The sequence below is a fragment of the Gadus macrocephalus genome, chromosome 9, assembly GCF_031168955.1.
Source record: "Gadus macrocephalus chromosome 9, ASM3116895v1".
Taxonomy (NCBI): Eukaryota; Metazoa; Chordata; class Actinopteri; order Gadiformes; family Gadidae; genus Gadus; species Gadus macrocephalus.
In genome coordinates this window covers 7,848,253-7,865,858 of record NC_082390.1, presented here as the reverse complement: position 1 = coordinate 7,865,858, position 17,606 = coordinate 7,848,253, and the positions used below count along the sequence as shown (strand labels likewise).

Below are 17,606 nucleotides of genomic sequence, written 5' to 3'. Positions count from 1 at the left end.
GTTACACACATCTGGGATCGAACTCGGAGACTTTCCACTGAGCGCGGAACGCCTTGCCAGCTAGCTTAGACTGTATATCACACCGGAGAGAGAGATGTGGTCCTGGTTTGAAAACGATAAAGGCTGTCCGAGCAGGCAGCTGTCAGAGAATGACTGGGTACGGTACGTGGCGAAGGCAGAGTATCTGGAGTGAGTTGTGTTCATGGGCGTCTCCTCCAAAGACAAAGCTGGCCCGTGTTACAGTGGTGAGCTGGTTCACCATCCGTTTTATGGACTCTGATTCAGCCCATAGAGCAAGACTATGTGGCAGTGGCAGGGGAGAAGAACAACAACATAGACGGGGGCTGACAGTGGGTCGTTGTTGCGGGGCTCCTATAGTCGGGGGGGGGCCCGAGTTGTAATGGGCATGGAATAACACAGGCTCATATCCAGGCACCCATAAATAAAATACTTTATGAGCCACAGTGACTGTGGCTGCACCCTTAGGAAACAATGCCCTGCAAGGAGAGGGAGGGAGAGAGAGAGAAGGGGGGGGGGGGAGAGAGATGGAGCGAGAGGGGGAGAGAGCGCACGCGAAGAGAGAGAGAGGGAGAGAGAGAGAAAGAGAGAGGGGTGAGTGAAGGAGAGAGAGATGAGAGAGAGAGGAGAGAGAGAGAAGAGAGAGAGAGAGAGAGAGAGAGAGAGAGAGAGAGAGAGGGGGGGGGAGAGAGGGGGGGAGTGAGAGAGAAAGAATATAGAGAGGGAGAGAGAGGGGGGGAGGGGGGGAGTGAGAGAGAAAGAATATAGAGAGAGGAGAGAGAGGAGAGAGAGAGAGAGAGAGAGAGAGAGAGAGAGAGAAGAGAGAGAGAGAGAGAGAGGGGGGGAGAGAGGGGGGGAGTGAGAGAGAAAGAATATAGAGAGGGAGAGAGAGAGGGGGGGGGGGAGAGAGATGGAGCGAGAGGGGGAGAGAGGCGCACGCGAGAGAGAGAACGAGAGAGAGAGAGAGAGAAAGAGAGAAGGGGGTGAGTGAGAGAGAATGAAGAGAGAGAGAGAGAGAGAGAGAGAGAGAGAGGAGAGAGAGAGAGAGAGAGAGGGGGGGAGAGAGGGGGGAGTGAGAGAGAAAGAATAGAGAGAGGGAGAGAGAGGGGTGAGGGGGGAGTGAGAGAGAAAGAATAGAGAGAGAGAGAGAGAGAGAGAGAGAGAGAGAGAGAGAGGGAGAGATATGGAGAGAGGGAAGGGGAGTGGGAAGAGAGAGATGGAGGGGGAAAGAGAGGGGGAGAGGGAGAGAGAGTGAGAGAGAGCACGAGAGAGAGTGTGAGGGAGAGAGAGGGAGGGGTGTGGACTTGGTCGTCTGGGAGACCAAAGCTGTTTTCCTAAAATTCCAAAACCTAACCCAGACAATTTTGAGCAACATGTTTTCTTCCTTTTTTCTTAGCACACATACCTTCACTTCACCCAGCCCTGCAAGTCAATTTGTTTTCTCCTTTATTTGTGTATTTGTGGCATTTCTGTGTGTGGTGTGTGTGTGTAGTGTGTGTGTGTGTGTGTGTGTGTGTGTGTGTGTGTGTGTGTTGTGTGTGTGTGTGTGTGTGTGTGTGTGTGTGTGTGTGTGTGTGGGCGCATGCTCGTGCGTGTTTTCTACTGTACTCATGTAGCAGAAGGCGAGCTTATTTCTTATCCGGTACATTTCCTGCAACTGTCATGGGGTCACTGTGGTCTGTAACCCATCCGTCAAAAACCCCCTTCACCATTTCCCAAACAGCTGATTGGCCGAATCTGTGACAGACTAAGGAGTAAGGCGGGCGGGCAGCTGGTGCTGAAACTCATCCAAACCCCAGAATCCTCCCATGTGACTCCAGACCACAGCTGAGAGGACTGGGGGGGCAGGGGGGGGGGGGGGGGGTCGCACATCGCAGCCTCCACTCCATATGTGTGTCACACAGCGTTTCATAAGTCTATTGGCAGCCCCAAAGGCCATCAAAATTACTTTGAAATGCTATAAATGTATGTTTTACAGATGTATATTATATCAACAACCACAAGCCAAATTTAGATGCGATGACATCATTAAAGGACAAATAAAAATAAAATAAAAACGTATAGACCAGTAATTGCAGATATGAACCGTTGGTTTTGGGTTTGCTGGTTTTGGGTTAACGTTCGAAGCGGGTGCTTACCGCCTAAAAACCACTCATAATAGGGCGAGTGACTCACCGTTTTCACACCTCCGTCCCGTGTAGCCAGACAGACAGGCACAGTAGAAGGAGTAGGAGGTGTCCAGCACGCAAGTCCCATCATGCAGACACGGAGAGGAGCTGCAAGCTGGGGAAAAAACAAGCATGTTTATTGCTGCCACACAAAGTTGGACATTTGTTCCAGGAGTCACAGCGATTCTCCTCACGGTATATTAACGGCCTGGTTAAGAAAACCCAAATTTAGATTCTAAAAGATTCATGCAACGTGTGTGTGTGCGTGCGTGCGTGCGTGCGTGCGTGCGTGCGTGCGTGCGTGCGTGCGTGCGTGCGTGCGTGCGTGCGTGCGTGCGTGCGTGCGTGCGTGCGTGCGTGCGTGCGTGCGTGTGCTTGTGTGCATCTGTTTGTCTGTGTCTGTCTGTCTGTGTGGGTGTATGGCTGTCTGTCTGTAGGATGTCAGTAAGTCTTTGCATGTTGATTTGTATGTGTGTGTGTGAGTGAGTGTGTGTGTGTGTGTGTGTGTTTGTGTGTTATACTCAGCTGGTGCTTTAATACATGTTATTAACAGGAATGTAGGGCTTCAAACCCAGTACCTTTTCGTTGGCAGTTGGACCCCCTGGCCTAGCCAATACACTATTGCACCGCAAACAATGTGTTTTGATTTCAGTAGTGTATGATTAAGGTTGTTAATTTTAACATGAACGTATCCCTAACCCACAACCCTACCAGAACTCTCCTGGAACGTGGCGAAGAAGCCATCAAAGTTCTTGTAGCCGTCGGAGACGAAGAGGACGTGCAGCGTGTTCCCCGAGCTCTGGATCAGCCCGGGTCGGGTGTTCCCACAGAACCGACCGATGACCTGCGAGTTGATGCTGTCGCCGTCTCGGATCTCCACGTAGTCATAGCGACAAGAGTGGTCAAACTCTAGACTCAACATCATGAACCTGATAGCAGACGAAGAAGAAGAAGAAGAAGAAGAAGAAGAAGAAGAAGAAGAAGAAGAAGAAGAAGAAGAAGGAACAGAAACAGAAAGAGCGAGATCAGAAATGTGTTACACCTCAGTTACCCTTGAGATCATTCCTTTGCCCGAGCATTGAACTTTAAACCTCCAGTGATCCGCTATGTTGTTACAGGGCATCTCCAAAGCCAAAAGAGATCTGAACTTCCAACTTGGACAGGAGAAGACTTCTAAATATCTTTCTAAACCAGCTGAATCACAATCAATGAAAGACAAAACTATGAAATGCTTTGTGATTTGTACATTGTGTTTGGCTGCGACTAACGGTTTGATGGAGTTGTGGACCACAGACGACCTGGGGTTACCACAGTCTGACAGAGTGGCATGCAGCGTGGCGCGGTAAGCTCTGCCAAGCTACAGCCAGCGGGAGAGTAATGAGCTGTAGTCGGAGCCATTGAATGGGCTAACAACACGGACAGAGTTCCAGCCACTTTTACACACCTCAATTATTTTAATAGAGATGTTGCCTGTGCCAGTATATTCTTTTTGCGGAAAATCCCTGAGGCCGAACCCTTCTGAGCTACCGATGAAATGTTCAGCTCTGAACAAAAGGGGTTATTTCTGAAAGGAAGCAAGATAAATGACAGGTTGATTTAAGTTAATCGTTCAAGAATTTAGTTCTTTGATGATAAGAAATGTAACTTATATCAATCGTTCATTCTACAAGAGGACGTTTTTGACACGACACACCATTGCTCACTTCTAATAATCCATCATTTCTAGTGGTAAAGAAACAGTATACTAAACAAATAAAGACAGGTGCTGCAAACAAAGGCAAAGCTGGCAATAAACACCTCCCAATCGAACAACTGCAGAGCAAAATGGGAACTAACAGCAGCCTTAATTGGTTGCTGTCTCTTCAAATTGATATCAGTGTAAGACCTTCTGGTGAATATCATTTAGTACAAATAAACAACTCATTACAATTGAATGATTGGTGGATGTTTTCTTTGGGAATGTGTTTACTCAGGCGGATGTAGAAACGTACTAATGTTGTTGTGGTATTTAATCAAACTTATGCAAGGCTGTAATCAAGGTCACAAAACAACAATTGTCTGTAGCTAAAATGGAAGTGACGTTTGGGTTTCTTCAGATTTTTATTATTGCATGACACAAACTCTCATGTCGTTTTTTGGGCCTTAGATTAAAGACACAATGTGTAACATTTCAACTAGCTTGCAGCTCCTAATAACCTCGGCATAGCTGTAGAGTCAATACTGATCGATAGGGATTTCCATAATATTGTTATAATGGTTTCAATTTAATCACATCATTACTCACGCCGAGCCAGAGCTAGTTTGCGTCACACAGTTGCACAGCCAGTAAGTGTTGCCAGAACACTCTTATTGAGTGCCTTTAATCCCGAAAGTCACTCGCCTGCTTACTGGAAGGGGCTCAATCATAAACATTGCCACTTTAATAAAATGACTTCTGGTGCTAATGTGCCACGCTAAACCTTAGCCTGTTGCCATTTGGGCTGATTCCCGATTTTACACATTAAAGCTTGGTACTAGTGCGTGTGTGCGTGTGTTCGTGTGTGGGTGCGTGTGTGCGGGTATGCGTGCGTGAGTGTGTTTTGAATACAGAGGAAGGAATGAAGCAGGTAATACAAGGGGTTGTTGCTGCCAATAAATCAAGACGCCCAACCTCATACGTTTCCATCAACTCCAAACGAGGCCTTGGCAGAGCGCTGGACTATTTCACTTAACGCTTCCGTGGCATTTACACCATCAGGGGCCATAAAAAATGAAATTTCTGTGTACTCTGGGAACAGTTCATTTCATCTATACGGGAATCCGTCCCTTTTTTGGACTGGGCCAATACTTTCCATAGTTACCCACGGCTGTGAAGTTGAAAGGGCCTTCAATATGCACCTGGAGAAATACTAGGAATTAGTAGAAGCCTGTGATGGCAACGTGCAACGAAGCGCAAACTGCATTAAACCCTTTGGCCTGACTGCTTCGACATCGTGCCCTTCGTATTTTAATGCTCCACACGGCAGTGCATATTGAAAAGTGAATAGGAAAACGTAATGGACAGAACGGCAGCAATAGCTTATCCCATTACGAAAGTAGCCAGTGGTCTTCAGTGGCTCTGGGGCCTCTGACTTCACTGGCGAGGCCCAAGGTGTCCAAAGTAAATGGAAATGATTTCACTGGGCAGGGAACTGAATAGCTCTAACAGATGGGTTAACTCAGAGCTCCTCTGTGGCTGTTTCCTTTCTGCCTTGTGTTTGTCCTCGCCTGATTGGTCTGCCCTGCTTGGCCTCTGTTGAACTCCTCAAGGTCCCCTGGATGGAGGAATTCTGTCTAAAGGGTTTGTTCGTTTGCATTTGGGTTTCGCTCTCTCCTGAGGGGCAACCGTTATCCCACCCGTTACCCCACACCTCTCTTATGCACATGTTGAATGTTGTACGTCCTGGCACTTAATGTACGCACTTGTGAATGTTGTACGTCCTGGAACTTAATTGATGCACTATTTGTATGTTGTTCGTCCTGGCACTAAATGTACGCACTTATTGTATGTTGTTCCTCCTTGCACTTTAATATAGTACTTAGCATTGTGAAGCATCTTATCTTAGCTATCTTATTTGAGTACGGGCTATGGGTTAACTTAGCGATTGTAAGTGCTTGGCACATGGTTCTATGAACATCCTAACTCTACCGACAGCGCTATATTGTTGTTTCTCTTTCTTCTGACACATGTACTTATTAAGGTAAGTCTCTTTGGATAAAAGCGTCTGCTAGATGCCTTAGATATTACTGGAAATGAGTGAGTGATCTGGTGCAGTAGAGTGGAGAGTGAGAGTGTAGCGTTGGGGGAACCTGAAGTCGATGGTGAAGGCTCGGTCCACCTGCACGGTCCACTCACAGCGGGCATTGTTGGGGTAGCTCTCCAGAACCAGATGTCCTTGTCGTTTACGTACCACTCCCCCGCACTCTGGTAGAAATAACAACACACAACGCGGGGGAGAGGTTTTTTGGCGGTCGACAAAACAATTTGTGCGTACATGGCTAAAGGTTAGGGTTTCTGCTGCGAGGCTGAGGGGAAATGGAGCTCACCGGCCTGCTACTGCGATAGAAGCGAACACACAACCCACAATGAATGTGTGTAATGACACCCGGCCAACATAGGCATTATCCGTCTGACAGATTCCAGCTTGTGAGGAAAGGTCTGTTTTCCTGTGCCCCATGGCATTGGTTTTGCATATAGTAAAGTGTTGTTTCATCCATCCAAACATTACCTTAATTATAGCCACGATTTGGGGGATGTCATGGAACGTTAACATATTCGCTCGCTGACACCGCAGAACCTTCAGGCCATGTTCCGAAGCGGAGAAAATTCGTAGGACATGATGATGTGTTGCACACTTAAGATAGTAAAAGCGTGCAGAAAACAATACACAGGAAGAAAGCAACACGTCGCGGAGACAAATGTGTCGGCCAGGGGAAAGTGCCACGAGCAGAGATTAATTGAGGCCACTGGGATAAGGGAGGAAAGGGGAGGAAGTGAGGGGGAGGGAGGGAGGGAGGGAGGGAAGGGTAGGGAAGGGGAGGGAGGGAAGGGGAGGGAGGGAGGGGGAGGGAGAGAAGGGGAGCAAAGGGGAGGGAGAGGAGGGGAGGGAAGGGGAGGGAGGGAGGGGGAGGGAGAGAAGGGGAGCGAAGGGGAGCAAAGGGGAGGGAGAGGAGGGAAGGGGAGGGAGGGAAGGGGAGGGAGGGACGTCAAGGGAAGGTGAGGGATGGAGGGGGAGGGAAGGGGAGGGAAGGGGAGGGCGGGTGGTAGAGGGCTGAGGGGGTTTGGAGAGTACTCACGCAGGCAGTCCCCCCCAGACCAGCCAGGGCGGCACTCGGCGCAGAATTTCCCTCTGATGAAGAAGTCGTCGCGGGGACCCCAGGTCCCGTTGTTGCACCGCTTACAGTTCTCAAAGATACTGCACCCTGAGAGAGAGACACACACGTGGTCGAAGAGACAGACACATGGTCGGAGAGAGAGACACATGGTCGGAGAGACAGACGTCAGGTAGACAGACACTCAGACAGACGGTCATACAGGCCGACAGACAGACAGACAGACAGACAGACAGACAGACAGACAGACAGACAGAGACAGACAGACAGACAGACAGACAGACAGACAGACAGACAGACAGACAGACAGACAGACAGACAGACAGACAGACAGACAGACAGACAGACAGACAGACAGATAGATGGACAAACACTCAGACGGACAGGCGGAATGTAAATAGAAAAGGCCCACTTGCATGACAGTCAGTAGTGTGTGCGTCACTGTCAACTCTTAACTTTTCTTTTCCTGAACTATTTGAACCCTTTCAAAGAGCTGGCCCTGGTTCACTTCCCGGCGGACTGGTGAACTCATCAGGGTGAACTCTTCGGAGAGCATGGACAGACGCCGATGCTTAAACCAGACGTGAGGCAGAGAAGGAAATCACTTCCAAAACGACTGCTCGGTGGAATGAATTTTCCCTTCCTTCGTTGATCACAGCCTTGATTCTTTTGCGAGGAAGGAACTTACTGATGGAATTATGCAACATAAAATACAGTCTACTTCTGTGCTTTTACAGTACAACGTGATGGACAGTCATCATTCGACTATAGACAGCTGTTACTGTAAAAATAAATGGATAAAACTTGTGAAACCGGAAAGCCATGAGGAAAAGATTCCAGGTGTTGTTTGAGCTCATGAACATGGAATCCAATGTGAGGAAAAGTGCACCACACTCTTCATACATTTATAAATATCAAAAAAATGAGTACGTAAAGAGTGCGGCGCTAAGCCCACCTGGGTGGATGATGCAGGGGTCACACTCGTTGATGGCGTTACGGCAGCACGGCACGGCGTAGCCCACGCGGGTGCCCTGCAGCGGACATTTACACCGGATGACGTCATACTCGCAGCAGTTGCGGCACATCACGCTCCACTCCGGTCCAGGGCAGTGGTCGGAGAAACCGTACCTGTAGTCTGAGGAAAGACCACAACGGCCGTGTTAGTGTGAGTACTTTCGGCTACTTTGTGTTAGTGATTACTTTGTTTTTTATTGTTTAGGGAAAAGTTCAGCTCCCCTTTCCTTTAGATATAATATTTATAATACAGTTAGGCATTGGTTACAAGATGGCTGATTCTGATTAGTACTGATGTTTATACATTTTTCTAGTTATTTATCGGAGAGAGGTGGATTCCAGCGAGTATGCTTCTTGATATCTGACTTGTATTTACTCTCACACTCTGACTCATTATTCTGTTGAATAATGGAAACATACCAGAACAGCTGTCATGGAATCAGAATTAGGGATAATCACAACAGGCTTTTCATTTGTGTTTTTAGTGGAAACATCAACTGTCAGGCCCCGCAATGCCTTTACTGGTTCCCATCTAAATCAAATCAGTTGGGTAGTCATCACTACGTAGAATACATTGAAACAGATTAGGAAATAATTGTGGTCTTGACAGTGAAGACGAATATCAGATAGGAGCCACAAATGTTGTGTCAGGCACCTAAATCCAGTCACAGCGCAAAAAAACTAATATTTTTCTCAATCTTATTGCTTGCACACTCTTTATATCTGAGATGACACATTATATGATCATGATATGATGTTGGTTTTAGTTCATCTTGTTTTTGTCTTGTGATACGGCTGGGCTAGCATCATGTGCCTCGCATGCTGAAGCAACAGTTCTTATGGTCTCCGATGTTGGAAAACATCTGATGACTGAATACTCAAAAACAAAAATAAATCTGGCCACAAACGCAGACACAGCAGAGGACATGTGCGTCCTGTGTGGGTGTGGGTGTCCCCCCTTGCAAACAGAAAAAACAGAACTGAATGGAGGTCAATACAATGCGAAGCGTGTAAGAGACTTCTGTTTCGGGGTGGCGTTGCTCCGTCCGTCCGGCGACTGGGTTCGGTGCTGTGCTGCACAGATGCACAGATGTGGTGAGAAAGCTGAAGCATTTCTCTGCAAAATATTTATGCATTTCTACAGCAGACTTCGGATTAAAAAAACATGGATGATATCCTACTGCTGCTAGGAATTTGCTCTTCTCCTCAGGAATGCCTCCTCATCCTAGGAAGATGGTCTGCTGGTTCGGCCTGCGTTTCCACCATGGAATGTAAGCTAATCTGCATGAAAGCCATGCCGTTAAATCCCTGGCTCTTCCCTGGTACTCTCACTGTCTGTTATCCATCAAATATTTTGGTATATTTTCCGGATTCTGATTATTTAAACGTTCATTATGTCCATTTTTTATTCACTCCATTATTCCATATCCGAAAAATATCTGAACTAGAAAGTTTCTTGACAATTAAATGCAGCCATCCATGAGTCAAATTAGCCAGGGAATATTTCCCCCACCATGGAAGATATATCCAGCCCTAAGTGTAGCTACAATTCAAGCCACTAGAGGCTGCTTATAGGGAACTAAAATAGTGCAGGTTTAATACGTAAATTAGAGGGATAGACTTAAGAGTTAAGTCATCAACATTCTAGCCAATCGAGGATGCTAAAAGGAACTCATCTGTTGCGTAATGTTTTCACCAGTCTTCTGTGACTATCCCATTTCTGTTTGTTGCTGGTGGACTAAACACTTTGTTTGAATTAGGTTGTTTTGTTGTATCCAAGATTAAAATGTCACAATGTCTATTCTCTGAATGTTTATTTGCCAACCCCTCACGCACCACAAGTATCTTTCAACATCACAGAGAAGTGGTGACTAATATTCTGAGCCTGTTTTATATTACATTAATCCTTTATCGGCCTAACCCTTTTTTTAGTTCCTTAATTTGTAAACATATTCCGAGAACATGATAGCATTCTCTGTTAACTGCAACCACAAAGCAAATTCATCTTTGTCTCTGGAGGATTATAATTCCATCTTTCTGGAGTCTTATGAAAGGCTTGTGTTGTCATGACCACAAATCTCCCCTCCAACATGTTGACGTTCAATTGAAGTGTCTTTTGGGTGGATCAAATGCTTAGGTTTATTTACTGCTGTCCTTTCATCGCCTCAATGTTATCCTACATCATTTATATACTTTCTTTAGCTTTGTGGCATAGTGGTGCAATGTATGAGTCTGAATGAGTGTGAAAATATAGTGTGGGTTGTCAAGACAGAAGTCTAAAGTGAACCTATTAGGCAAGCAGCAGGTGTCCAGCAGCCCTCGGACTGCTTGCTGTCGGACAGCCGGTGAGTGGGCTAGGGTCTAAGTGAGTGAGATGTCAGATGACCGCTCTTAAATGGCCCTGCCAGGCCTGAACAGGTGTTTCATATTCAAGGTTCCCTCCCTAAAACTAAAGTACAACCGAGCAAGGAAGAAGAAGTCAACACATTTGTGTTGGAACTTGTGTCCACCCTTTCGCTTAGGAAAACACGAAAAGCCTACGTCGTCAGTTTGCTCTGACTATTTTCTGCGCGTTTCCTCTGGACAACCCTCAGGACCGCAGTCATCTGTGGAATGAAGACATGTCGCAACTGAGAGGTCCTCTTTGTTTTTGTTTCTTTTTTACACCATGCAAAATCCCTTTTCTTCAAGCTTGAACTTCCCTCCCCTGGATCTTGTTTCCTCCTTTCAGAGTAAAATGTAGACCAATGAAAGTTGTCTTTTAAAGTTTTAACGTTTTTTAGTCTACTTTTAATGGTTAATGATGGCTGGAACTGCAGGAGCCCATACAGCATTTTCCTTATTTAAGTTGGCACACTATCAGTTCATGTTAAAAGCAGTAAGCTTACCTAGCATGTGCTTTTCAGTTCGCTTTACTCAACATTTTAGTTTTCCATAGTGGGTTGTGTGCTGCATTAGAAAATGTATACTTCATTGTTTGTAATGACACAACCATGCATGGAATAAACCCAGCAGAGACCAAATCCCTTAACCTGCCCATAAGGGGGTGGTGGGGGGGTTTCAGTAGCCCAGCATGCTGATCCTACAACTAGACAGTATATTGGACCAAAATAGGAACCAATGATTGAAGCGCAAAAGTTCTCTAGTGTTAAAAATGAATGAAATCAAACTCTATTGCTATTCTACAGTTTATGGATTCTTATTATGTTCTTTTTTATATAAAAAGGGTAGACCAGAAAGAGAGAGGGATGGTTTAATCTGTGATCTTTTCTGCAGTCCAAGTCATCCTAGCGGGCCTGAGCAGGCAGCTGGTCCTGATTGAGTAGTGTGCTGAGGGTGGGGTCTCTCCTAGAGGTCACAGAGGTGAAAGGAGCCCACTACCGTGGGTCTAGAGACGGCGTTGACTGCTCTACCGCTGAGCCCCGGTGGACATCGCCGTTCCGCCTGATTCACAGCACGCCACCAGGACAGTTTAACAGAGTTTATGAGCCCATCTGGAAATGTGGTGACAGCGTCCACCTCAGAGACAATGCAGCTTACTCAAGAGTGTCACTCACTTGGAGGAGGCTTTCTCCGGCATTTAAACATTTGGCTTAAGGGGACATTTTAAGGCTATTTACCGGGGAAAATATTACTTCATCGTTCAATTTCATAAGAGTTTTTCTTCTTTTTTTTTATCCTGGCAGCCCTATCTCTCGTTAAGCAGGGAACCAATAATATGAATGCAGTGGTGTTAAATATTGCTGCGTGGACATTTTCCTGGCCTGTCCGGAGCTGTGGTTTTAGTGGCCAGTAAGTGTCCAGTAATGACACATCTGTCCAGCTCTCAGCTCCACACCTGCTCTTAAGAGTAGACTCGATCATTAACTCATTTTTAAGGGGGACTTTACTGGGTTGGTTGGGGTCAAATGGTAAAGAACACATGCACAGGTGTGACTTAGAATGCAAGAGAGAGCGGAGACCAAATTGAGGGATTGAATGGGTGAGTGAGACAGAGAGTGGATAGGAGTGAGAGTAATAGTGAATAAATGAGCGAGTGAGCGAATGACCAGCGAGTGAGCGAGTGAGTAAGCGATAATAATGAGTAAATTAGTGAATAAGTGAGTAAGTGATTGAATGAGTGATTGGTTTCACATTTCATTGTTAGACTATATGTTTGAGTTGCCTTCAACAGGAATGCTTGGCACGAAAACCATTTTTAATAAAGAGCAGTTTTACACTTAACCCAGAGCTGACAACATAATTGGTTGCGTGGAAATAGCTTAGTTTGTAATTATCATTCCATATAAAGCTTCCCACAAGGCAGCAAATGGGAGCCTTATGGTTGATATATGGAGAGTTTTGGGTACTCAAGTGTTTTTCAAATTCATGAATACTGTATGTAGGCCTACTGGCCCTCTCATAGTGCATGACTTTTGGGCTTAAAAATATAATTTCATGTAATTAGCCAAAATGATCGTGTTAGACTATACTGCTTTAGGGTTTGTATAGTAATACATACGGGCGCAGGAAGATAGTGTTTACTTTGACGTTTGCATGCAATGCTGAAATATTGTGCTGAATTAAATATAAAGGGCCCCACTGTAATCTATTTAGAGTTTACATTTGTTTCCATGCATTACACAATTGAAGCCGTTTTCAATCCAGTTATGGTTTCATTATTTAATCTTCAACATAGCATTTGCCTTTTGTCCCTACAAGACCCCACAGCGGTTAAGACAGCAATATTGTAGGCATGAGACAGACACCCCCATCACAGTGTATCGGCTGTAGTCGTGTATTCATTGCTTCTCGAATACTTTTATCGTCGAGTTGACTCAAAAATCGAATTTCTTTTACTTTTATTTTGAAGGCCATGTTCCTTTAAGCAGGGAGGGTGGACCCCAGCAGACCTGTAGAGGCCAATCGGAAACCACACAAATTACATCGTATGGCCCCTGTTGATTCCCTCCCCTAGATCGGACCCCTCCAATGCTCTCGGCTCTTTGCGAGCCACGGGGGTCTCCTAAGCAGCTTTGATACGGGGCCAGACGCTGACATCATGGTGACTCTTGGAAGGGTTGTGTGGATGTGTGGGTTGTGGATCTTATTGGTTTCCTGGGGGGCCGGTGTCAGATGTGTGGCCCTGGGCCTGAATACTGCTGAGGCAGCAGGGTTGCATGGCTGTATGGTGGACTCATCTCATACAACGGTGTGGTGGCGCTCATTCAATTGTTCATGCCTTCGCTCCAATCATTACGTTCACGCAAATATATCAGCATTTTAGTCGCGTTTATTTTAACATATTCCTAGATTTGTGTGTCTGTGTGTGTGTTTGTGTGTGTGTGTGCGTGTTATAGTGTGAGTATGTGTGTGTGTGGCTGTCTGTGCGTGTCATATCACACACACACCCACAGACAAACACACACACTAGAAGAGTCATCAAAAAATATCTGGACGAGCCCCCATTTTGTCAGGACCACTTGGCTCAAGTAGAGCTGACATGAACGAGGAGACCACGTTGATCACAAAGGAATAACAATATTCATTAAACTAACTATATACAACTGTAATCAGTAATGAGAAGCCAAGCAAAAAGTGCAGTGCATATCAGTGTAATGTAGTGCAACGCAGAATACGGTAATGATCGAAGAGCAAGGCTGCAGCTAGCCTTTCAGCATCAGGCCGGAGCCATGAGAGAGAGCGCGAGCCGACGGGAATGGCTTCTTTTATCTCCCGTCCAATCAACCCAATCATGGACCTGGCACGGCCCATAGCACCAGCTCCCCTATTGGTGAGGGAGAGAATAGCAGGCTATAACGACCCGCAAGGGAGAGAGGCACACCAAGCACGGCAAAGCCGGGCGTGGCAGGCATCATCTCCTCCACGCTGGCAGACTGCCAACTCTTTCTGGAAGGATAACGCCCGGAGTCCGTTGAGATGAAAGCTCCTGAGCCAGCGGGCTGTCGTTCTCTGACCTTGTCTCTTAGTTCACTACCTGGGGAGCCCGGGTCCTCTTTGAGTTCAGCGCCAAAGGCAGCAGACACTGCTGCTGTCAGCTGGTCTGTGCTTGAGATTGACTTGACGTCTGCTGCTCTGCTGTTTATCCACCCCTAGGGGGATTCTGAAGTACTGCAACGGGTGAACAAGGAGAACGCAGGAGAATCTGCAAAAACAAAAGCTCTTGGCTTTACCTGTTGGTTAAATGGTAAAGGGACTGCATTTAAACAGTGCTATTCTAACCAGTGGCCACTCAAAGTGCTTTACAATATTGCCTAACATTCATGCACACATTCACACACCGACGGAGGTGTCAGCCATGCAAGGAGACAGCCAGCTCGTCAAGGGCAGGTGTTTTGCAGAGGCACGCCTTGACACTCAGCCAGGAAGAGCCGTGGATCAAACTAGCAACCTTCCGGTTACCAGCCAACCCGCTCTCCCTCCTGAGCCACATACCGCCCGTGGCACATGGCTCGGATGCGTTGGGTTCAGATGCGTTGTACACCAGAATTATTTCATGGATTGATTGATGGATTGTTTATCATTCAGGATCAAAAGCAACCGTTTTGCCTGAGCGATAGATAAGCTCTGAGGCCCCTTTCTGCATCAACAGAGCTTCAAGGCGTTTCAATCAGGAGAGGGGGTCTTTTTTAGATGAAGGTAGCGTTTGTGTACCGCAGCGCTGCCATAGCAGTGATTAACGGTAGTCATGATTCACGCCTGTCTGTGTGACGGTCACCACAGCAAAGCCGGTCTCTGTTGCCATGGCTCCTGTTCAGGGGGTGCCTCAAGGGGTCGATACAGCTGCACGGTGCAGGCAGGGACACGCCGGCCTCGTCCTTATTGTCTTCTAAAGGTTTTACATGAGCCACTGTGTCATGGGCCGCGTCTGCTGGATTAACCGTTTCCTTGTGTTGCTGAGCACAGCGGTTTATATGACACTCGCATGCCACGGAAAATAAAGACTTTATGGCTTGTGTGTGGGTTAGGGTTTGTGTGCGTGTGTGAGTTTGTGTAATTGTGTGTACGTCTACCTGCCTGTTTGTGTGTGTATGTGTGTGTCTGTGTGTGTGTCTGTGTGTGTGTGTGAGGGTGTGTGTGTGTGTGACTCCCCTTCCTTGGAACAGGAAACCTCTCAGGGAGCAAAGCAGGCATGCAGAATAACCATGCTAAACACACACACAATTACTTTCTTTCTCCTGAAAACCAAAAACCGAAAAAGTCCATAAAAAACGCTGTCACTCAACGACGTCATTGTGTCGAGTGGCCTGGATCGCCATGGCGATTGTGGGTCAGATAGCCCTGTCGTAGCTTTGTTTGTTTTCAATTCATCATTTCAAACCCCGGCCCCAAACATATACACACACAAAACTGCATCTGAACGCTTGCCCGGGTCAGACGCCATATCACAATCACACGCGCACACACGTACGCAATCACACACACACACGCACACATGCACACAGACACACACACACAAAAACAGAAGGAGCGAGAAAAAGACCATATCATATTTTCATAACCACAGCTTCTTGCCCGAGACTGAGAAACAAGCCAAACACTAACAACATGTCCCAACCTCCCTCCACAGCCCAGTATCCCCATCCCCATTCAGCTGAGCACACGTGCAATCATTACCGCCTCACGCCACGTTGGGGGGTGACTCACAGCCATCAAGACCATCGCACACAGGGCATGCCAGTTTGTTAGCGAGCTATGCCCCGCGGTGAACAACACATGGGACACTTAAGCCCCACAACTCGCCCCGGCTCTTTAAACTCATCCTGGTGTTTCCTGCAGGACCCGGGATGATGAAAACACAGCGTAATGCCCTCAGGCGTGTTAATCGTCAGCTCGTAACTCTTCCCAGGTCTGCCCCAGCTGGGCTGTCAGCGCCGGGGCTGAGGTGTGGGGGGGAGGGGGGTGGCTGGTGTAGTCGTTTAGTGAGCGCATGCTTCCCATACACACTCTCCCGGCAGCGACCGCCAGATAAACGACAAGCGCGACCCCTCTTATCGGCGTCATAGCCGTCAGGATACGGCTGTGGGCGGACGGGGTTTCCGGTTGAAGACATCACCAAAAGTAACAGCGGCGCTTTTACTTTAAAAGCAACCGGGAAAAACCCCAGGAGGACGGAACAGCAAACTCACTGCCAAGCCTCCCACGGCCCCACCACCGGCTCCCCATCCACCGAGCGGAATGTGTGGTTTTAACATCGGAAACATTGCATCCCCCCCCGCCGCCATCCCAAACCCTGGCCCGTGCTTCAATCTCCCCCTCCTTTGTCCTCCTCGGATTGAACCGTGCGCTCAAACACCTACAACAGGATCCCACTCACCGCTTGGGGTGGCAAGCCCATAACAAAGCACAGGCCAGAGCCAATCGTCCAACATTTCACAACAACAACAAGTACAACCACAGCTCTGCTGAGGTCGAACGCTCGCCTCACTAGCTCGTCGCTATTCCTCTCTACCCTCTGAATGTGCTGTTCCCATTGCATTCAGAGAGCGGTCAGCCGTCCGGCCGTCTCTCCCTCCGACGGTATTCCCTTCTCAATCCCCCGGAGAAATGTTTCAACCAACGGGGCTGAGGAGGACCGAGGGAGACGGCAGGAGGAGAAGGGGGGAGAGAAGAGAGAGAGAGAGTGGTCAAAAAAGATGGGAGAGAGATAGACAGAGAGGATAGGAGGAAGAGAGAGAGAGAGGTAGAGAGGTTGATAAAGCGTTGGAGAGAGCGAGGTAGACAGAGAGGAAGAGAAGAGGAGAGAGAGGTAGAGGTAGAGAGGGCTGAGTGTGTCTTACCGTGAGGCCAGGCTGAGCCCTGGAGCGGGAGGATGAGGAGGAGGACAAAGGTGAAGATGGAGACGAAGGACGGCAGCCCCCGACCCCTGTACCCACGGGTGCCGGTCCACGGGATGGTGTGGGTGCCCCCGCGCTGGGGTCTCCCCAGGCAAACTCCCCGGCCGGCAGACAGCATGCTGCAGACTGCTCCACTGTTTACTTTCTGAACTCAGCTGACATCATGCTCTCAATCGTTCTCCGTCTCCCTCCCTCCCTCCCGCTATATCTTACCCTCCCCTTCTATACCTCCCCTCTCTCTCTTTCTCTAGCCTTCTCACTCTATGCAAAACCTTTCCTCTTACTCTCTCTCTCCCTCCCTCTCTCCATCCTCCCTCCCCCCCTTCCCTCCAAACCCCCTCTCTCTCCATCGCTCTCTCTCCCTCTCTTGTTTTCCCTCACACTCCCTCTCTCCCTCCCAACCTCTCTCGCTCCATCGCTCGGTCTCCCTCTCTCTCTCTCTCCCACTCTCTCACTCTCTCTCCCTAACTCTCTCTCTCTCTCTCTCTCTCTCTCTCACTCTCTCTCTCTCTCTCTCTCTCTCTCTCTCTCTCTCTCTCTCTCTCTCTCTCTCTCCCTAACTCTCTCTCTCTCTCTCTCTCTCTCTCTCTCTCTCTCTCTCACTCTCTCTCTCTCTCTCTCTCTCTCTCTCTCTCTCTCTCTCTCTCTCTCTCTCTCTCTCTCTCTCTCTCTCTCTCTCTCTCTCTCTCTCTCTCACTGTGTTGTGGTTCAGGTTACA

The 17,606-nt window shown here is 47.8% G+C and overlaps 1 protein-coding gene across 1 annotated transcript in view; it reads right to left on the bottom strand.

Moving 5' to 3' along the window:
• The window catches only part of pamr1b (peptidase domain containing associated with muscle regeneration 1b), a 25,276-nt gene extending 8,193 nt beyond the window's left edge, over nt 1–17,083 (bottom strand). Inside the window, exons 1-6 of the mRNA XM_060060581.1 lie at nt 16,832–17,083; nt 7,993–8,172; nt 7,002–7,127; nt 6,015–6,129; nt 2,898–3,115; nt 2,194–2,301 (exon numbers count right to left, since the gene is read on the bottom strand). Coding sequence (XP_059916564.1) covers nt 2,194–2,301; nt 2,898–3,115; nt 6,015–6,129; nt 7,002–7,127; nt 7,993–8,172; nt 16,832–17,006 — 922 coding nt within the window. The 5' untranslated portion in view covers nt 17,007–17,083. The remainder of the gene's footprint in view (nt 1–2,193; nt 2,302–2,897; nt 3,116–6,014; nt 6,130–7,001; nt 7,128–7,992; nt 8,173–16,831) is intronic.
• Between the last annotated feature and the right edge of the window lie 523 nt (nt 17,084–17,606).